Raw genomic sequence first — 22,752 nt, forward strand, 5'->3', positions numbered from 1 at the left:
ATACTCTAATTCTTACAAATTTGAATGAAAACTGAGATTTGGTGTGATTTTGCATACAGCCTGGGATTTAGAAGACCAATGTTTGTAGTCTGGCTTCTGCCAGTGAAAAGCCATGTGACTGTGGCCATGAATTTAACTTTAAGGGAATTATACTAGGTATTCTCTCAGGTCTCTTCCATTGTGATACTTCATGCAGTCCGATTCTTATGTGGAGGCCTAAGGAAGCGTATTGCAAAAGGTTAGGCCTGGAAGAGGGATGTGGTAGTAATAAAGAGTTATCTTGTATTTTAACAGTTTTCGGCAAAAGTGATATTAGTTCCTAAAACCCCACAGTGAAGAAAGAAAAGTCCTAGTCAGTTTCCTTTTGCCACAGGATCTTAATATTGATAGTAGTGGTGTGGCGTGAGGCATTTGTGAGTCGTTTTGTGAAGTGTCTGGGTTTTCCTATAGGCCGTTCAAACTTAGGCAGCACTTTGGACGCAGAATCACCAAATCAAGTCTAAGTAATAATGACTGAGGTTTCAGTCAAACCTAATGAGGAATTCAGGTCAATGGATAAAGTTACCCTCTCTAAGCAGAGAGGATTTGTTAACTAATTAGGCAGTACTGTACCTATGACAAAATTCTGTGTACATGTGGAATAAGGACATGTTTAACCTACTTAAGGAGCAACATATTTTTTAAGAATTTTGACAGTAGTTTGTGTATAGATAGAGTCTGCTAGCTACCAGTGAATCTTTGTGTACTCATTTGTTAAAAGTGGTTCACACTAACTTGAAGATATAATTATAAAATAATAGTGAGTTTTTATTTTTGTAAAACACACATACCCCTTTTATAAAGAAAGGTAAGTTTGGGTTTTCACCGTGATTGATGTTTGACCTTATTTGAAGGAAGCTGTTAATTCTTGAAACTTCCTGGCATACAATCCATATGGTAATCGCAGTCCCAAGATTTTGTTCACATTTCTTCTCGAGATTACCCATCCTATTCATCAGTCTTGACTTCAGACTTATGACTATTTTAAATATTACATTTATTCTCAAAAGAAGTTTGAGAAAATTAAAATAGAGCTGTTCCATGCCCCAAAATGATTCTAGAATGGGGCTTTCAGAGGCATTTTTGAGCAGTGACAACATTGTGGGAATAAGTGTCTAGCCCCTTAGAGTGACCAGTAGTTAGAAGTAAGTTATAGTATGTGTGCTTAGGCTCAGAAACTTCATATAGTGCCAGGGTTTTTTGTTTTTTCATTTTCCTCAAAACTGTATGTTACATATATGTGTTTTATAGAGAGGAACTTGAACTATTTTTATCTAGAAATGTCTTTGCCTAGACATGTTTTAGCTATTCCAATATAAATATGAGCACCACAGTAATGACAGAGAAATATTTAATTCATTCTTTAGCTGAGCACCGAAGTCTTTATTTTATCTATAGAGCACTTTAGATGCTCTTCAGTAGACATTGTCCTGTGATAACAAGAATAATTGTTAGATATAGTGAGAGGGATTTTATTTTGCATCTGGTCAAAATGGACTATCTGTATATTGTGTTGGGGTGGGGACAACTAAGCTTTGACCTTGCAGCTGAGCAGTTGCTCTTAGTTTATGACCTCAATGCCGAGGAATGATGGAGAGGTTACTGCCTGAGGGCTGTTAGTAATGCCAAGTGAAATAAATGAAGGAAAAACCCTGGAGACAGAAGAGGGGCACAGGTGCATTGTGGGAGCTGGGGAGAGAGCCAGGGGCTTCTGGTCATTGCACGGTCACTGCATACACTCATACCAAGGCCTTTTCTCCATCTCTCAGATCCATACAGATTTCCCCCTGGTCTAGGGAATGTCTCTGATTGGAAGACAGCAACTGTACGTTTCAGGATCCCTTTCCACAGGAATGAGAACCGCCCTACATCCAGCATCTTGCTGCTAAGATTCCACGTGCTCTTCCAGCTCAGAGTCATTGCCTCAGCACTGCCGCTAACATTTTGCCTCCCCCCTAAACAGGGACTCTCCCTCAGGCTGGTGGGTTTCCACTTGCCGGCATTGAGCAGCAAACAGCTAGGACAATGTGCATCCTCATTTTATAGCTGGAGTCCTCTTTAAGAAATTATCTGACTCATTTGGGTCAAATAATAGTTTCCAAGGAGATTTAGAAGAGAGGAAGTGTGATATTAACCTAACCTAGATACCAAATATTTTTTTCCCTCTAAAATTTCTTGACAGCTGTTGCGTAACTTCTTTAAGTGACATTTAAAACTCTATGTTACCCTGTGCCTCAGAAGGCATTGTTGATGCTGTTGACTGTAAACCCAAATGATTTGTTTAAAAATAGTTATTTGGACTGGCTTTGCTTCCATCAAAGAACTGGAAGTGGGATATGCATTTTTGCATCGGTATGTAACCATATGGGAAGCGATGTGCTGTTTCTCTAAACCCATGGTTATTTTTACCTACTTTGGGGATTAGGCAAGCTTTTCTGCCATAGATGCAAGACTTCAAGAATGTCCCAGTTTGTTTATGTAGGCTTTGGACATGTCAGCATTCCTGCATCATTATCTGCCTGGGCCAGGCTAGCTGAAGGAGACAGGAAGAGAGATCTGGTAAGGATTCCTGTTATGTTAATAGTATGTCTAACTCTTTGTTGTTGAAGGGCTTCCTTGTTTTGGCTGTTTGCACTCTGGTGAAGAGGGAAAGGGGTCTGGAGAAGGGAAACCAAGTTTTTCTGTCCAGCCGGAAATAGAATAATTAGTTTTCCCCACATTTTGGAGGTGGGAGGTGAGCTGTCCCTGGCATATCACTAACTGTAATGATAATCAGCCCTGAAAAGCATGGCTAATAAAAATCCACTGAGAGAGAATCCTCAAACTCACCAAATCTTTATCAGAGCTGTAAAACAGTAGTGAAGTGGACTGTTTGGCTGTTAAATTCTAAACTTTTGTTAAACTTTCTGGCAGAAATAGTCAAGGGATAAGCAAAATTGACTTTGGCTAACAGATAGCAAGATAAGAGAAAAACGTATGTGTTTGGTCATAGGTAAAATGGAGAGTCAGTCCCCGAGTAATGGCACTGGTCATTTTGCAGGAATGATCAGTACATAGGTTGGATGGATAGAACACATTATATACAGTCTTTTTCCAGCAGTTTCCTAAAATGACAGTCAACCTTTGTCAATTTATTGTGAGATATACGACAAAAGTGAATGGTAGGCAACAAGGAATCTCCCATGCCTTGAAAGGAAACATGTGAACATGTAAGGGCGAGATCTGACTTGCCCTCTCCCTTTCCTCCTCTTGATATGGCTGCAGTCCAGAGGAGTTCGAATTGACCAGACAATATAAATGGGTGTCTCTTCCATGGGAATGGAAACTAGCGAAAGACAAAATTGGGATTAAGCTTCCTTATCCTTCTGACTGTGAATGTAGATAAGTGGAAAGGAGTGGCAGGGGCAGAGAGTTTGTTCAAAGGGCAGTGAGGGGAGTACAAATCCACTTGGCTGGCTGTTTCCACCAGCATAATTCAATCTTTGATATAGAGAATAGTGGTTTTGGTAAATAATTCTTTCTTTTATTTGTTCATAGTGGTACAGAAGGTAAAATAGGTGGGGTTTCATGCTTGACTGTGTGAGGGGGTGGGAGAGAAGAAGGTCTCCAGGTTGAATTCCAGATGCCTGACAGTGGTGTGGATGGAGGCACCATCTACCATGCTGAGGAGTACAGGGGAAGTGTGGGTTTGGAGGCAGAATGAAGAGTTCAGTTTTTGATCCATTTAGTTAGAGGAGCAAGTGGAAATATCTGATAAGCAGTTGGGTGAATGGGTCTGAAGCCCACGGGAAAGATTTGGGATGGAAGTAGAGATTTGTGACTTGTCATCGTAGACAGTAAGTGAAAGACAGGAATAAATGTGATTTCCCAGGGAGGCCATAGAGACTGAAAGAAGGGGGACTGAAAGATTATCCAGAACTCCCTAATGGGCAGAAAGGAGGAGGCTTAAGACAAAGAGGAAAACAGAAGATTGCATGAATCCAGCACAAGATGCATTTTTCACTGGAAAAGGAGAAATGTTTTGCCTCCCATAATCGTTGGAGGATCAGAATCAAAACCAGAGACAAGAAGGAAATTAATAGAAAGCAGAAACATACTTGGACTGCTCTTGAGACACTGAGGGCTAAAAACCAGACACGGGGAGGGCAGAAAGGCGCAATTGCTGTGAGCTGCTTTTTCCTCCCCTTGGGGCTAAGAGGATGCCAGTGAAGGACCCTAATCCCCAAACACCTGCCTCGGTGCCAGGAGACTGAAGGATCAGCCCCCAGACTGGAAGGGTATAGGTGGACCTTGTAGGAGTGGCCTGGTCCACTTCCCTACAGGGCATGAGCTCAGTAGAACAGTTACCAGGGAACCGGGTGAGCGAAAAGTTCCTTTTTTTTGTTTGTTTGGTCTTTTTAAAAACTCAGGCTTGCTTTTCTCATTTGCTGTCTATTATATTATTATTATGAAATAGTTATGTCTTACTTTGATGTGCCAGTCCTTTACGTATATTGGTTCATTGGTTCATTTATTTGCCACAGTAGCTCTCTGATAGAAGTACTATTTTTGTCTCTTATTTGCAGATGAGGAAATTGAGACAAAGAGAGGTTTAGTGACTTGCCCAAGGCCATACAGCTAGTGAATTGTGCAGCTGCAGCTAGATTTTGGTCTTAAGCAGTCTGGCTTGAATCCATGTTTCTAACCACCATCTTATAAAAATGATAATAATTATTGTTATGTAATACATGCCTATATTTTAAAATTGGAATATAGAATATCTTCTCACTTGCTCATCCTTTTTATAGGAATTTTGCATGTCGTGATTTGGAACTTTATTATTGCTGAGGCACATTCTACCTTTTTTTTTAAACCTTGAGAGATCTTGTCTGCTCAAATTGAACCAATGGAGTGTGATAAAGTCACCAAAGAAAAATACTGTATCAAAAGCTTTTTTTTTTTATTGAATCATAATTGATTATACATATTTTTGGGATTCATTATTGACGTATGTTGATCAAATCAATATTATTAGTATGTATATTGTTACAAATTGTACTTATTCTTTATGCCCCTTGTCCAATCTCCCCCTAACCCCTCATCAAATGTTTTTAATTGACCGCTTTCATTTTGATCATAAATTTGTTTTTGATGTTGTTTACTTTGGGGCTTTTTGTTTGTCTTTTCTCTTAGGAAGTCTGCTGTCATCATTACTATAAAAGATTTGTAATTCTTTTTTTTTCTTAAAAAAAGGATGACTGGTAAGGGGATCTTAACCCTTGACTTGGTGTTGTCAGCACCACGCTCTCCCAAGTGGGCTAACCAGCCATCCCTATATAGGGATCCGAACTCATGGCCTTGGTGTTATCAGCACCACGCTCTCCCAAGTGAGCCACAGGCCAGCCCTCGTAATTCCCTCTTAAAGATTGAAATTTAATCTATAATTTGTCTGAAATTTGGGTGTTGAAAGGTTTTGGTTTTTTTTTTTTTCCTGGGCAATGGCCATTATGGGGATCTGAACCCTTGACCTTGGTGTTATAACTCTGCGCTCTAACCAACTGAGCTGATCAGCCAGCCCCTTGGGTGTTGAAAGGTTTTTATTTTTCTTAAAACTTAAATCATTCCTCAGAAAGGTAGTAAGTTTTGGGAGAATTAACTCTTTGTATTCCTAATAGACCAGTCTCTTCGCTACTGAAACAAACTTCTCCTGAGTTCCCCTTGGAGACCTGAAAGAGTTAATGGTCTCCCACAGCAACCTAACATAATACTTACTCCCTGGAGAACATGCGGTTTATTGAATATGGTATTCCCAATATGCTATTTGTGATTGTGTTTACGGTCAGTTAATAGAATTAGACATAATTATCCAAAACAGATCCGAATTATGATTTCGTGAGAAGAGAGGTTCACAAAGTTCACCTTTAAGTCATAATTTTTTTTTTTTTCTTAAAGATGACCGGTAAGGAGATCTTAACCCTTGACTTGGTGTTGTCAGCACCACGCTCTCCCAAGTGAGCCAACCAGCCATCCCTATATAGGGATCCGAACCCATGGCCTTGGTGTTATCAGCACCACACTCTCCCAAGTGAGCCACGGGCTGGCCCTATAAAATTTTTGAGTTGGAAGGAATCTTGATGATCCTAATAGTCCAGGCAGCTGAGTTTCTAGATGAAGTTATGGGATGTGCACAGGTATTATGGGAGCTCAGGGAGCCCCTCGTCTCTGGAGGAGTGGCGGCAGGGAGGCGGAGTGTGAGGGCAGCCTGATGCTCATCACAGAGATGCCATATCCTGAAACCACAAACCAGGTTCACTTTATGCACCAACACCAATCTGTTAGTAGAAGCTGGCAAAATCACTTTATTGAGATGGATTTTGAGGCTGTTTTGGCCCAGCAGGAAAGATTGCTACAATCTCTTAGCAGTATCTTCCATGGGCACCCCTGGGGATGTGGCAGCATGTTCCCCATATTTATAATGTCTGTTTTAAAGGATGAATGTTAGCCAGCCGGAGGGGCCAGTGAGAGCAACGGCATAGAGGCCCATATGAGCTTGATGTGTGGGGACCACTGCAAGTGTTTGCGCTGTGGGCACAGAGGGTGAGCTGGGGAGGCGGTGGGATTGATGATTGAGCCTGGGAAGCTGTTCAGGTAGCCGGTGATGCAAGGCCTTGGTTGCCAAGGGCAGGAACTTAGCTTTAGCTCTTAGCGAAAGGGAACCATTGATGACATTTACTGTCTACACTGAATTGCAAAAGAGGTTTGAGACTAGAAACGTGCTGATTTGGAAATGTGCTTTTGTACTGTAGCTATAAGCCGATAGTGGAATATATTGATGCCCAATTTGAGGCCTACCTGCAAGAGGAGTTGAAGATTAAGCGTTCTCTCTTCAACTACCACGACACAAGGATCCATGCCTGCCTCTACTTCATTGCCCCTACTGGACATTCACTGAAGTCCCTGGATCTGGTCACCATGAAAAAGCTGGACAGTAAGGTACTTGCTGCCACTCTGACTGCCATCCACTCTCCTTTTGGATCACCTTTATCCTGTTGTCCCAGTTTATTCTCTGCTGTCAGTATAATTTGTTTTTTCTGGGTTATAGAACCACAGGGTTTGGCAACATGAGAAAAATGCTTCAAAATCTCTCTGGATGTTAGGCAAAAACAAACTAAAACTAACAAGCAAACAAAACCACAAGACTCATTACAAAGTATTTTCAGTTCTTAAATAGAGGATTGAAATATAAATTCAAGGGTTTTTTTTTTTTCTTTAAAAACTTCCTAAATCTCTCTTTAAAAAGTTTTCAAAGGTTTGGCTTTAATTTGAAGTTTAGAATGGAGTAAAAAGTGTTAATTTTTTCTCTATGTGATAAGGATGGACCAGCTTCTTAGATTTTAAAACTGAACTGCACACATGTGATTAAAAGAAGTAAAGTCTTCGTGTCAGTTTGACCCCTGAGCTTGCTACATTTATGAGGGTACTTCAAAAAGTTCGTGGAAAAAATAGAATTAAAAGATAATATGAATCTTTCCATGAACTTTTTGACATACTCTCTTATAGCCTCTTTCGCAACACTTGAAGGAAGAGACTGATAAGTATGATAAAAATGTGATGCCCTACTATATAATTAATTTGATTTTCAATTTGAAATAAATAGAAGGCAGTAATTCTGAAATAAAGATGAAGCAATTGGCAACAAGAACAACCAGGAAGCTAAGCCGTGGTATTTATTTTCCCTTAGGTTCTAAATGCATTTGCATTCAATGAAAAGTCTTATCAGATGATAAAAGCTTTTAGAAGGCTTTAGCGGGTGTTTTTTTTTTTTTTTTTTTTTATCCAAACAACACTGTTTAAAAGACATAGTGAACACTCAGAAGATCAGCCTGTCCCCAAGGCCTCTGCTTGAACCAGCCCACAAAGGGCCAGAGAAGCTGAAGTGGAGCCAGGCTTCTTGGCCTCCAGCATGCAACGACACAGTGGTTTATAGAAAAATACTCTGGCCTGAAAGGACTGTTGAAGCTAGAGTCCTCGTGGGAGAATAAACAGAAACGCTTCTTCATCCTATTTGATTCCGCTGCAGATCAGCCCAGGGAACTATGTCTAGCCGTGATAGTGGAGAGATTGCAGGCTGTGGGGACTGCTCCTTCTGCCGTCATGCCCTTGAGAACAGGGGCAGGTCCCCCTGTTCTTGGGAGTGCAGGAAGTAGAGCGAGGTGGCATCCTAACTGGGAATGTAGAGCAAGCCAGGATAATGTCCAACAATATGATTATGTCTAGTAGAGCTGATTTAAAAAGGAAAAGGGAAAAAGGCAAAGCAAACATAACTAATAAAAACAAGCAACCACAAAGAACTGATATTGTTATAGAGTTGGAGAGCTAGGTAACATCTGAAAATGGTCTTGTCAAAGTTTTATATGTACAAGTAAAGGGAAAAGTTAAATATATGATCATTTCAGAAAAGACTTTCAAACCCCTGCCAATGAAGAAAAAAGAGATTTAAAAACTAAATTGCTTGATTTCTCCATCTACTCTGATCAATTTGGCCAAGAAAATATGAACCTCTGCCATTCTGTCTGTGTTGCTGTTAACTGAATACTAAATGTATACAAAGATGGCCAATAAGAACAACAGAGAAGTATTTGTTCTTCAGGACCTGCTCCAGACATTTTCCCTACCTCCAATGATGTTTTTTCTTAGTCTGCAACTTGTTGGAGAAAGCCCAGGCAGGATGAGATTAGGAATGGGTTGAGGAATTGGTTGAAGTGTAGGTTTTTCTATCAGTGTGTCTTCTTGTTCTGGTTTATCGGGGATTTCTGATTTGGCCGTTGGAATAAAAGGAGAAGCAAAGGAATGCAGACAGTGTGATCTGAAAACTTTCCCTAAGGACTCTCTGTTTTCTGGCTAGGATGGCTTTCTAAGTCTTTTTCACCTGAGTTGGGTGGAGAGCATAGTCCTAGATATCACGTCTGTAGCATCTTACCGAAACCTCTGTTCCTACAAAGAGTGGAAGAAAGTTAATCTTAAAATGTGAATTTTTAAAATGTGTCCTGGGACAGGGCTGGGGCAGGTGGAAAAAGAATGTCCCACCTTAGTATTTGGATCTTGCGCTGTAGGGTATCCTTGGCTCTCTTTCTGGGATTTCTGCCATTAATGTTGAATTCCGAGTTCTCCCCTGTTCTTTGTAACTGATGCTCTGAAAGTGAGCCTTGCCTTTGGCACTGGGACTCATTCTGGCATGAAGAAGTAATTTGATAGAAGCCGATTTTTTAAAAGAATTGGTGTGATTTTGAAAAATTTCTAAGGAGGTGAAACCATTTCTGTTTCCCAGCAATTTTCAAGTCATCAGGAGAAAGAAAGGATGTTTTCCTGTGTAGAGCTGAATATTCCACTGCTCTAACTGACAAAAACTTTCTTACTACACTGTTAGGGCATGCAAAAATCAAGCACCTAAATAGCTGGGAGGGGTCTATAAGGAGCGGTTGGTTATTCAAAGAATAGTCTCCTTTGTTATGGGTATTTGTCATAGAATAACACTTTCTTTTACTCTGTAAAGAAGAATGAGGTAGCCCAGGAGAGGAAATTACACGCTGCTTTCAGTCTATGATAGGAGGAAGTGAGAGTGTTAGGAGATTCAGCTAAAGGATGATCCCATGTCTTCTTAATTTTGCATCCAGGTAGAAAGTCTGATTTTGAATATCATCTCTATTTTTTACAGTGGGTTTTTACATTTTTTATTTATTTGCTAGCTATGTTTTATTCCCTTGTCTAATTATTTTTCTAACGTTGGTATTGTATAAAAATGGACATATTTGTTTTATAGGTGAACATCATTCCAATAATTGCAAAAGCTGACACCATTGCCAAGAATGAATTACACAAATTCAAGAGTAAGATCATGAGTGAACTGGTCAGCAATGGGGTCCAGATATATCAGTTCCCCACAGATGAAGAAACGGTGGCAGAGATTAATGCAACAATGAGTGTAAGTCTTCCAGTAAAATGGGAACAAGTGATTTTCCTGAAAGCTTTTCTTAGCAGCAAGCAGCACTGGAGAGTGGCTATCACATGGGACTGGAAACCTGATGCCTTCAGTTGTAGTCCAGTTTTGCCACTACTTCACAGCATTTAACCAGCCTGCTCCTCAGTTTCCCCATCTGTCAAATGGGAGAATTAGACAAACTGATCTCACGTGTCCTTTCTACTTACCAAGATTTCCACAGAAATCTTAAGGGAAGTAGCTCAAAGGAAATGGATCTCTGCTTGTTTCTGCCAGTGTTGGCAAAAATATGCCTGCCTGCCTCAGTCTTGCTTTGGCGATTGGCTCCTTCCTTTCCCTCCTTTCCATTTTCCTTACCCTTTCCTGAATGACTAGTTAAACTGGCAGTTGAGGGTACAATTTCTACATCACGGAGAGAAACAAATAAAGCGGCAGTGGTTCAGTGAGTGCTGTGATGCCGTTCCTCCTGGTGAGCCTGCGTCCTGCTGGTTTTTATCCACGTCTTTCCTGCTCTCTTTTGTGTCTCACAGCCATGGCCCAGCTGTGCCTCACAATGACCAGCTGTATCTCTTTTTTTAGGGAATGCATAACTTCTGTAAAAGCAGCATTCTTTGCACATAGTAAAGGCCCAATGGTGGTTGTTGGAATTCAGGATAGTAATGGGTCTGGAATCCCTGGATGAAGCTGGAGCACAGATTGTTCCTGGGAAATAGGCATAAGGGGGTGTGAAGGGAAGGTTGCCCTAAGGGAGACTGATTAGATTTATTCAAAAGAACCAGAACCAGTGGGCAAAAGCGCAGTGAAGGGTTTTGACCCAGCGTGAAGTAAATGTTTAACTCTGAAGCCGTCGTGATGTAAGATGCCCCTTACTGAAGTAGTGAGTTCCCGTCACAAGCGGTTGGTGGAGAGCAGCTTCTGTTTTCACTTAGAAGAGAGAGAGACTGTAGAGGGAATTCTTAAAAAGGACTGAACTGAATAATATGTAAGATCTCTTCCACCTCTGAAATCCTCTGGTTATGGGTGTTGAGAGCCTCATAATAATAGTAGTCCCTGACCTGACATTTTTGACATTACGAGCGTTTATACTCGTATGCATCAGGCACTGTTCAAGGCTTTACATTTAATCCTCAGAGCAGTCCCATGGGTAGGTGCTATAGTTAGCCCTGCCTCACATATGAGGAAATGGCAGCATAGTGCCTAAGATGGCACAGCTACCGGTAGAGGAGGTAGGATTTAAACCCAGGTAGTTTGGCTCTGGAGCCAACATGCTCACCGTTTATACTACCTGCCACCCAAGCAGAGCAGTGTTCTTGTGTTATATATAGCATGTCAGAAGCTGAGATGGCACTTGTTTATTCTGCCGTAGAACTGCAGTTTGGGATGTCAGTGTAGAGCTCAGGAAGTAACATGAGTGAAGACCATTTAATTTCTCTTTGTATCCCTCCCCATCCTTTTAAATAATGCTTTGTAACCATGAAACTAAATTTGTGATAAACTCCTTGGAATGAAAATACCCATGAACTTTTGCTCTCTTTCTCTCTTTAATAAGATTAATAGAACCGAAGATCTTTGACGTTCCAAATAAATCCTGTTCTTCATCAAGAAAGCTTCTTTTACATTCTTTATTACAAACAGTTCTTGCTGATGAATCCCATATGATGTGTGGAAATCTGAGGAAACAGATTCCACTGGTGGTTGCTTTTGTTCCATCTGAGTGGAGAAGCAGTCTCCTTGGCCATGACGCCAAAACGTTGACCAGAAAGATCCTGTTGCTCCTCAACTTCAGGGAACACATTTCAGTTTCGTACTTGGAGTCTGAGAAGGAGAATGTGCTTGCTTTCTTTCCTAGAGAAGTGAGATGAACTAGAAAATTTAAATGCTTTGAGCATCAGACAAAATGCCACTTGGGCAACCTGAGTTGAGGTTTATGTCAAGCTCCATGGGAGAGGATTTGGCTTGAAAATATTCCTTTTTTCTCAACTTACCTGTAGTGGAAGAACACTGGATCAAGAAACCCTAAATAATAGCTCTTAGAGCAGCTATTTCAAATCTTCTTATTCTTATACACTAACAGAAAAAAAAAAAAAAATTAGTATTATTTCTCCACCCCATCCCTAGAATGTAGCCGTAACTACCAAATAAATCAACGTGAGTCAGTTGTCTTGGACGCCCTCTGTGCTAGAGGTAAATCTGGGTGCAAAGCTTGAGCCAATAATTTGGGCTAAAGTGTGTTTCTGACCTGAAATTTGTGCAGTGATCAACTGTCTAAAACAGTGCTATTTAACAGAAGGATAATGTGAGCCACACAGGAAATGTAACATTTCCTAGTAGCCATATTTAAAAAGTAAAAAGAAACATGAAATTAACTTTAAGAACTTACTTAACTCAATATATCCAAAATATCATTTCAACATGTAATTAATATAAAAATTGTTAATGAGATATTTTTGTAATGGGTCTTTGAAATCCAGTGTATATTTTATAATGGCAGTACATCTCAATTCGGATTCTAAATTTTCATCAGAAATATTTGATCTATATTTATATAAAATTTATAGTTAAAAAAGTGGATCACATACAGAGGTTATTCCTAACATACTTTCATGTTTTTCAGTATAACATAAATACCAAAAAGATATTTTTCCTTTAATATTTGCATCTTCCTTGACAAAACTGGTCTTCTTAGAAGATTTGAGTTTGGAACAAAGTGAAATGCAGTTCTACCAAAACAATAAAGTTATATTTAATGGGAAAATATTTTACACTGCTTTCATTTTAAATTTCAGTGTAAATTAACTAAAAGTAAATAAAGTTAAAAGTTCAGTTTCTTGGTCTTACAGCCCTATTTCAAGTGCTCATAGCCACATATAGTTAGTGTCTACTGTAATGGATAGCCCACGTCTAAAGCTGACCATATAGTTGCAAAGACTCATGCACTTTCCCCACCATCAGATATTCAGTATTTGGCTGTAGGAGGTGGGATACATGATGCGCACCCACCGAGCTGCAGAGTCTCCCACTGTTCTCCCTCTGCCCGCCTTTTCTCTTGCCTGCCAAAGGAGGGAGTGTGCAGAAGCTGGTGGAGGACCAGTCTTTGTCAGAGCTGTGGAAGATGACTACTTTCTGTCCTTCTGTTGCTTGGCAGGTCCATCTCCCATTTGCAGTGGTTGGCAGCACCGAAGAGGTGAAGATCGGCAACAAGATGGCCAAGGCCAGGCAGTACCCCTGGGGTGTGGTGCAGGGTATGTGCATGTCATGGGAAAGGGACTCTTCATATTTAAACCCCATGGTGAATGGCCATGTTTCTTCCCTCCCTATCTTGTTTAGGGAGGCCCTCAACAGTGGGCGGGGGGAGGGAGAGGTGAGGTGTCGCACCTGGCAGTCTTGGGGGTGAGAAGAAACAATAATCAGGTAGGTAGGCAATGGAGAGAAGTGGCTGCCAAGCCCCATGGCAACGAGGCAGCCCCTCAAGGATGATGGGTTGTGTGGTACATTCAGTATAAATTCCTGACAGAAGACAGTTCTTCCCTAGGAGTTTGAACCAGCATTATCAGCAAAGTATAAGAAAGCTGCAAAACATTTCTTTTCTTTTTTTGGTGGCTGGACAGTATGGGGATCTGAACCTGTGACCTTGGTATTATAATCCTGTGCTCTAACCAACTAAGATACCTGGCCAGCCCTGCACAAAATTTCTTGCAAACAAGTGGATACTTGTTTCTCCATCATTTCTGGAAAAGTTATCTTCTAATTAAATGTTATCTTAGTAAATACCTGAGAATTATGAGACTATCTGACTTCTAATTGGCACTGTGGGACATGACCACAGTCTTTAGCCTGAAGAAGCATTCTGTATGTCACTTTGAAGGGCAGGGACTCTATTATGCCCTTGTGTGTTTTGAAGGAGGACATCTACTGCTGTAGATCAAGTAGGATGGCCACAGGAAGTTCCTTCATTGCTTTCGTATCAGTCTTTCTCTTCTGGTCTAAATAAAGGCAGTAAAACTGTGAGACAAACTGAGAAGAAACAGTACCTTTCAGATCCCTGGAAAATTATATTTTTTCTGAATCTTACCAATTTCTCTACAATAAGAAAACTCTTCTTCACAGTGTTAATAAGATTAAATGAGGTGTTATACAAGAGTACTTCAGAAAGTTCATGGAAAAATAGAGTTAAAAGATAATACAAATCTTTTCATGACCATTGTCAAGACCCCTTGTATAAAAACTGCCCGGTACAGTTCTCGACAGCATGGAGTGGCAGAAATAGGCCTGGCATTGGAGCCATATGTCACAGTGTTTGAATCTAGACTCTGCTACCTCTGTTTGGGAGGTCAGCTTGCTTATCAAAACCAGGCTTCTGCATCCACAAAGCCAGAGTCACAATGGCTGCTTGGCAGAATTATTATGAAGGGTCAGGATGACATTTGTACAGCTCCTCCCCTGCGCTGGGCACTGCGCCGGCATTCGGCAGTCACTGCTGTCGTCCTCAGCACTGTGGTCATTGTTGTCAGAAATCTCGTCTTTATTAGGAATGTAAAAGGAAGCTGGTGAAGGATCTTCTGAAGGCTTTGAGACCTCAGAAATTTCAGGAGTGATGGTGTCACTTCAGATTTTCAGTGACATCATTGATGATAGCCCTCCCCCCCTTTTTTCGGCCATCTCTTGCAGTTGAGAATGAAAACCATTGTGATTTTGTGAAACTTCGGGAGATGCTGATCCGCGTGAACATGGAGGACTTGCGAGAACAGACTCACACCCGCCATTATGAGTTGTATCGGCGCTGTAAGCTCGAGGAGATGGGGTTCAAGGACACTGACCCTGACAGCAAGCCCTTCAGGTATGGGGCACCTGGCAGTCCGTGTCTCCCAGTGGCAAGGCTGGCACATTGGTGCCGCACAGAAAAGCTTGTTGGGCTGACATGCAGTGATGGAGGGGCCTGGTGGGGAAGATGCACAGCACGTATGGTAGGCATGTCAGTAACTGCTTTATTCGCATTATCTCAATTAGCCAAGGTAGGTGAGGTCTGTAATTGTCCACGTTTTACAGATGAGGAAGCCAAGGCTTTGAAAGTGTGAACAACCTACCCAAGGTCCTACAAGTAGCAAGTGACAGGGTGGGTGTCGAGCCCTAGCCGTCTGGCTCCTGAGCCTGATCGAGGCATTTACGGAGGTGTGGCTGCTGGTTAGTGTGCCCTGTTCATTTGTGCCACTCGGGTTTAACTTCCCAAGGCTCTTAACATTTTCAAGTGCTCTTACCAGCTTTCAGTGGTTCAGTACAGTTCTAACAATGGCTCAGCAGGAAAGAGAATAACTTTTAGAAAATGTCTTGTGTGTTTTCCCACATCACTGATGGATGGAAATGTAGAATGTGAAGGAGAGAAATGAATCTAGAGTTAGTACCCTGGGAAAAGCCCGGCCCCTTCAGAGCCCTGCTGTGGGGAAGGGTTGGCAGTATCAGGCAGGGTGCTGTTGCCTGCCGGGCTCTGTGAATGGTAGGACCGCTCTGGGTCCCGTGGGAGGTGAAGCCACCAAGCCAGGCTCGCCACCTTCTGGTACAGGAGAGCATCGCTCATACTGAGCCCCAGCAATTTCTTAATGGCAATTTGAACTGAGGTGGTATGCGGTGTGCCTGGGCTCCATGCCTCTACCTACCGATTGGGAGCCACAGTTCCATGGAAGAAAACTGTTTTCCTCTTCTTTTGTGGCTAGCCCTGTAACTCACACTCTGATGTCTAGAAGCTGGCTGGCCATAGAACTTGAGGCAGTCTGTACACACTGGGTAGATTCTGTTTCCCTGGGTATGAGCTGCTGTTGGAGTGGGAATGGATTTGTTTGCTTGGAATTACTTTAGAGATAGTTTAGTAATGTCTGAGCTAGGAAAAAAAGAAAAAAGAAAAAAAAAATACTGCACCTGAGAAAGCAAGAAGAAGAAAAAAAAGAAAAGAAAAATGAAAAAGTCCTGCAGATGAGAAGCAAGGGAAAAAAAAAAAAGACATAGTTTCTGGGGTGGTCCCCCTGGTACAGTGCTGCTGTGGAGTTCCATGAGCACGTGTGTATTTGCTGAGAACAAATGCAGAACCCAGACAAAGGGCTTCTAACCAAGAAGCTAACTTCTAGCTGAGTTTGCATCATTTAATTCTGCCCCGGGGGCTTATAAAACTGATCATCTTAGACCATATAAAACGTCACTTTCTGAGGCAAGGTATAGGATACCTTTATGTGTACACAGGTTTAGCTAATTGAACCCTGAAATGCATTTACCAGAAAATTGTCCCTACAAAATCGAGCCCACTCTGTGGTTATTAAGCCTGATGAAAATGTTTTTTGTGTGGGATAGGCTGTCTTTAGTATTTCATAGAATATTTGTTTTCGTGTGTAGAGATGGAACAATAGGAACTGCCATAAAATTGAATTTTTTGTCCCCTCTCCTTCATTCAAATCCAGACCCCTGCTGCCCTGCAGCTTTGGAACTCATGCTCCCACCGGACCAGAGTGTCCTGCTTTCCCCAGACCCACATCTCACCTTGCCACAGACCCCAGCCCCTTTGTGGCTGGTATTTTAGGGTAAAAAGAGGAGAGAGTGAGAGGCTATAAGACGTGAGTAGGGACTGGTCATGTGTCTCCCTTGAGCCACTCTCTGCTTCTTTTCTCCTGAGATACCACTGACCTTTTCACAATGGTCCCTGCCCAAACTGCTCCTTGCTCATTTCAAAATACCACCTTCCCTTTGACTCACACCAATTAGCTAATAAAAAGTGCTCAGTTACCTGCATTCTCTCAGAGATTTAAAAAAGTTCTCAGGCCCATGAGATCCATTTGCTTTTAGGAGTGTCTGGGCCTCAGTTCACCAGCTGTGCAGTGCAGGGGTGGAGCTCCTGTCTGAGCAGGGCAGCCTGGGTTCCAGTCTGGGCTCTGTCATGTCTTCATGATGTGCGTGACCTGGACAAATGACTGAACACCTGCATGTCCAAGTGTCTCCCTCTGTAAAATGGGAGGTGATGTTAATGCCTACCTTATTGGGTTGTTGTGAGGATTAAATGGATCCACATGTGTAAGTTACATCATAAATACCTGTGATGATGGTCATACTCTGGCATGCACTCCACGAGATGGTTCCAGGAGATGCGAACAGGAAAGAATTATGCTGTGTGCATTACCTGAACCAAGGATGAGCTGAAGTGTTCATATTCATTCTCCCTTCCCTTGACTTCTACAAGCAAAACTTACCTCTCTCAAAGGCTATTAAGAGAAAATTTGAAGATAAAATCCTGTTTCAAACCAGCCTAAAACCTTGTGAAAGAATTGCAGCTTTCACTCTTAGGAAAGGGTGTTAATAACTGCAATTAAAAATTAAGTTTGAAGAGCTAAAAATTGCAAAGGATATCATCACTTTAGGTATCTGAGAATGGATAATATAGAACCAGTTCCTTCTGAACTGGTGTTCAGTGACGGGAACAGAGGTGCCTAGGGAATATGATTCTGTGGATGCTTTGATTGTTCTAAGTTATTTTTAAGTAACTTACTGTGGGTCAAGTTACTTACTCTTTGGGGTAAGTTTTATGGTTTCTTTCTTATATGTTGCTGATATCATTTTCAGTGTCAGAGTTCAAAAGCTGGTTCACATCCTCGTGTACAATGATGTAAGACGCAGTATTTGTTGAGGCCAATCTTGGTACTGGCAAAATTATTTTTTAGGCTGTCTCTAGGACAAGGGCTTTCCAACTTTGGACAACAGCCTTCAGATAAAAAACATTTTCCATCATGATCTAGTATATACATTTCATGTAAAATACCTACTCATTGTTTGCACTGTATTCTGGTATTTTCTATCCTATTCTCTTAAACTTTTTCTGATTAAGACCCATCATTGGGTTGTGATCCATAGTTTGAAAATATATCTCCAGAAACTGGTGCAGAAGGTAGGTTGTGGTTGGGACTGGATAAGGCAGAGTTGTCTTGATAGTTCTCAGTATTTTGGGTAACATTATCCAAGCACATGTTATCTGTGAGCTACTTAAAAAATTTTCCATGATGAAACAAATTTGGGGGTTTCTAAGTCAATCAAGTTAAACAGGTTCTTTTACTGAGGGTCTTCTCAGAGCATTTAAGACAAGCAGTGGTTAACAAGCTAGTTGGATGTAATCACCCATGGAGCATTTCAAAACAGACTATTTTGCCTTAGCCAGACTTCCTGAATCAGCATCTCCAGGAGTGGGCATAGGAATTTGTATTTAGAAAAGTACAATGAAACATGCCCAGGTGATCTGATGTGCTGCTAGGTCTGGGATCCACTATGCATTGGGAATCCCCTAAAAGGAGAGCATAAGTAGCATTTTCCCTTTTGTCTTCTGATTTTGAAACCCCTGTTTTGGAGATCATCTCTTGAAACTGGAACATGTTTTGGGTAGTGTTTCTATAAAAGGTTTGTTAGAAATTGCTTGTTAGAAAGAAGAGGGAGAAGTATTCATTATCCTAAAATCAACAAAAACTGAGTTTTCTATAAATTTCATAGCAGGGACAAATCATCCTCTACCTTTGGCAATTATGACCCAAATAATGGTGATGAAGAGTTTATTATAAACTAACAAGCAAAATCAAATTCATGAATTATTTTATAGTTCTGTTATCAGTATACTTCTATATATCTGTGGCTTTAGATCTTAAGCTTGAAGTCCAAACATTGCTATTAATATTAGCCAACATTACCATTGGCCAAACTTGTTTTTGTCTCATAAGATAATGTAAAAGCTAAATATACCCCTGGAGACTCAAAACACTTTACTGTTCATAAACAGATAGTGTTGACAGTGTTGAGGGCAAGGGAGTTATTTTTAATTAACTAATGAGTGTTAATTATAGAAGTATAGAATGTTGATTAATACATTTAATACTAAATTGTTTAGTTCATTATAGATGTGTATATCTACATGCAGGTGTGCTCCCACCACCTGATTTTCCTTTTTCTCCTGATAGTTCAGGTGTGAATGCTATGGGGTGGCACTGCATGGTGCCTGGGGTCTTCCGCAGCTGCCATCCAGTTTGTAGTCTGCACTTTGGATGAATTTGTTCCGTGGGTAGAGGTAGATCATACTGCAGACTTGTTCTAGGGAAGCTGCACGAGAGATAGCATAACATAAAGTATCAGCAAATATTTCTCTGTTTGTATGTGTGTGTGGGGTGTGTGTGTGTGTTTTCTTAAGTTGTGTTACTGAAGGTGATTTCTCTGTAAATATATTTGTTACAATACCTTTAGAGATACCATTGTCTCTAGTTTGTTCACTGAGTCTGTTTTCCCAGTTGGAGGCTGGAGGGAGGTAAACGGGGGAGGGTAACACTTATTAAGCACTGACCATATGTCAGATGCTTTATTCACTCTTCCTCCATTCCATTCTCGTAATTATATCCCTAGAAGGTAAGTGTTATTGTATCTGCATCATATACGTTGGAGGCTTAGAGAGACTGTCTTTCCCAAGATCAGTCAGTCAGTTAGTGTGGCCAGAATTCAAACCCAGATCTGTCTGACTCGTGCTGTTTGTTTCTCTCTGTACACCAGGCCACTTCCATCTTCTAAAATTCTAAATCATCTCTTCAGCCCAGGGTTTCCCTTTGTGGATATGTGTAAGAGAAAACTTGGCTAGTCCGACCAGCACATACCTTTAGTGCTGCATTGTGCTTACTCATTTCTGGTTCTTGATGCACTTGTCTCCCCATCCACAGCATAAGTAAAAACAAAACAGTGCCATTTTATTTGTGCTTTAATATGGTAAGCAGCAGCTTTATCTATTTTTTGGAAGCAGATGAGTAGACATTATATGAACTGAAATTTCTTATTATTCAATTTCATGACCCGGTCCTCCGTTTGTGGATTTTGAATAGTCTTCAGGAGACATATGAAGCAAAAAGGAATGAGTTCCTGGGAGAACTGCAGAAGAAAGAGGAAGAAATGAGACAAATGTTCGTTATGAGAGTGAAGGAAAAAGAGGCTGAACTTAAAGAGGCGGAGAAAGAGGTAAGCATCTCTCCTTCCAGGGAAGGAAGCATAGGAGAGGTGCTTTACCGACCTCCCGTTTTATAGGACTTCACGCTGGTCCGGGTACTTTCCACATACATTTTATCATGTAAGCTTTCCTGGCAAGAAATTGGGTTGGATTTTCTTATCCCCATTTTACAGAAGGTAAACTGAGAGTCATAAAGGTTAAATGATTTTTGTAGTCATATACAGTACTTACTTAGTAGCAAAACTGAGACTAAAACTAGGGCTTAAGTCTCCCCAGACTTGGTCACGTGTTCTTTGTAGCTCTGTGTTTATTTATTTGTTTTTTTTTTAAATAGATGACCAGGAAGGGGATCTTAACCCTTGACTTACGGCCATCCCTATATGGGATCCGAACCCACGGCCTTGGTGTTATCAGCACTGCACTTTCCCAAGTGCCCTGTGTTTGTTTAATTCACAAGTCTCAAAACATGAGATTTGGGATCCTGGGACTATTGTTGGTATCTTAGTCTATCAGTCAGCCAATTCAGAGAGCTGAGCAGAGGAGAGTCCCTGTGGCTCTGCCTGGTGGACGACGGTCTGACACAAAACCTCTGCTCAGGTCCTGTCTGTGTCTCTCTCTGCTGGCCATGTGCTTCCTGCTCTAGCATCCCTCTGACCCCACCTCAGTCCCCATTCCCAGGTCAAACTAAGTGCCTCCTACCAGTTTACATGGGTTTCTACTATAACACTCATCTCACTGGATTTGAATATATGTGTGCGTAAAATGCATCTGCTTCTGATGGTAGATCACAAGTATCCCAAGTGTTTGACCTATAGCTCAACACATTTCCAAATGAAAGTATCTAAATGACTTCCTCATTATCTTGTTTTAATTTATCTTTATAAAGACTACTGAAACTTGGAGGTTAAATAGGTGAGCACTCAGGATGGTGCTGCAGAGAATGGAAAGTTGAGCTTTATTTGCTGTTGGCTTTAAGAATCAAGTGGATACTGGGCAAAAACCTAGAATTATCTAGTAAGAGTTCCTACCAGTTTTTATTTTCAATTGTGATTTTTTAAAATTCAATTTGTCAAAGGCCAGAAATTTCTCAACTTATTTAAGTAACATACATATATGTATATGTCTGTGTGTATGTATGTGTAGTCATTGTGTACATTTCTAAGTAAATGTATTTTATACATTTTGAAAAAGGACCAGAAGTAAAGAACCATTTTAATCACTAGGGTGGATTTTTTGTTAGAATCATGGATGATTTTTATCTTCTTTATGCTTTTTAAAATGAATATGTATTTATTACCAGGAAAAGTGTTTAAGGAATTTTTAATCCTGATGCATTCAAGGGTCAAAAGAGACTGGGAGTCTGAGGGATGCTCTTCAGCATCTCAGCCTTGGTCCTCCAATAAGTCATCAAAACATACTTCACTCCTGTAATTAAAGCAACTGCAGCTGCATGGTGTGAATTTTGTTCTGGAACAGATCCTTACATCAGGAAGATGTTCATTCCCTTCACCATGCCTGTTCTCCTCTGTCTCTCCAGCTTCATGAGAAGTTTGACCTCCTAAAGCGGACACACCAAGAGGAGAAGAAGAAAGTGGAAGACAAGAAGAAGGAGCTTGAGGAGGAGGTGAACAACTTCCAGAAGAAGAAAACCGCAGCTCAGTTGCTACAGTCCCAGGCCCAGCAGTCTGGCGCCCAGCAAACCAAGAAAGACAAGGATAAGAAAAAGTAAGCAGGTGTCACCCCCATGTGTATTGGGGACCTCTAACAATTTATTCCTCTTGCATGTCTCTACTTTTCCCATTTACAGACTGGAAACTGGTCTGTTACCAGAAAGATAAAAGCAAGTATTTTCTCTACAGTGCAGGGAAGATGATAAGGTTTTTAAAGTATTTTTAAAGGGTACACAAAGATTGATTTATAAAACTTGACCTTACTGACCAAGCAATCAGGACTGGAAGTAATTTGCCGTCTCCAGTAGCATCTTCTGCACCAGCCCTAGGATTCTTGGAGAAGATGGGTTTATTTCTCTTCAGTACCTCCTGAAGACAATTCTAATGACTCTTTTGATAAAGAGCATCCTAAAATTATGATTGTTGAAATTATTTTCCTAATCTTTGTTGTATAGCCAGTCTTTGAAAGTCTTGTTCCCAAAATGAAATATTTGGAAGAGCTGCTAGTAGCCACTATTTTTCCTCTAAATTCAACAAAATGATGAATTGTTTATTGTGAAATGGGCTCAAAATACCCATGCAGTTAAGACACCCCCACCAAGTCTCAAGCCACACCTATACCCACGCACAAAACATTTTTACATATGGCCTTGATTTAATTTGCCAAAGGGTCAGATTCTGCTCCTGGGTTGGTTACTTCTTGTGATACTTCAATAGCAGCCGCCTGAATCCAGTGGGAGATTTGGGTCTTCCTTGAAATTCTGTGACTTGAAGCTCTCAGTCATATTACCCTAAAGACTAGAGAGTGCAGTTTTATGACAATAGCTGTTGGTTTGACAGTAAGCACAGTGGTCAGTAGGCTACCTTTGAGGAAAACCTCTGTGGTGGCCTAACGGTGAATTTGCAAGTGCCACCCTCCTTTGTAAACTATGTAATGTGCAGTGCTCTTAGGGCAGCTGTGAAGCAACTCAGAACTTGTTTCAGTTCAGGATTCTTGCTCTTCATCCTTAGATGCCAAGGTTCTAGGGAAAATGCTGACAACGAAGAAAACAACAAAAATGCTGGTATTT

At 41.0% G+C, this 22,752-nt stretch overlaps 1 protein-coding gene across 5 annotated transcripts in view; it reads left to right on the forward strand.

The window, feature by feature from the left end:
• SEPTIN11 (septin 11) overlaps positions 1 to 22,752 on the forward strand; it is an 83,126-nt gene that overhangs the window by 52,455 nt on the left and 7,919 nt on the right. For all 5 annotated transcript variants that reach the window (XM_063108543.1, XM_063108544.1, XM_063108545.1 and 2 more), the window contains exons 4-9: positions 6,825 to 7,011; positions 9,839 to 10,000; positions 13,161 to 13,257; positions 14,684 to 14,852; positions 19,891 to 20,023; positions 21,550 to 21,737. In XM_063108543.1, coding sequence (XP_062964613.1) covers positions 6,825 to 7,011; positions 9,839 to 10,000; positions 13,161 to 13,257; positions 14,684 to 14,852; positions 19,891 to 20,023; positions 21,550 to 21,737 — 936 coding nt within the window. The remainder of the gene's footprint in view (positions 1 to 6,824; positions 7,012 to 9,838; positions 10,001 to 13,160; positions 13,258 to 14,683; positions 14,853 to 19,890; positions 20,024 to 21,549; positions 21,738 to 22,752) is intronic.

Source organism: Cynocephalus volans, chromosome 9 (assembly GCF_027409185.1).
Source record: "Cynocephalus volans isolate mCynVol1 chromosome 9, mCynVol1.pri, whole genome shotgun sequence".
Classification (NCBI taxonomy): Eukaryota; Metazoa; Chordata; class Mammalia; order Dermoptera; family Cynocephalidae; genus Cynocephalus; species Cynocephalus volans.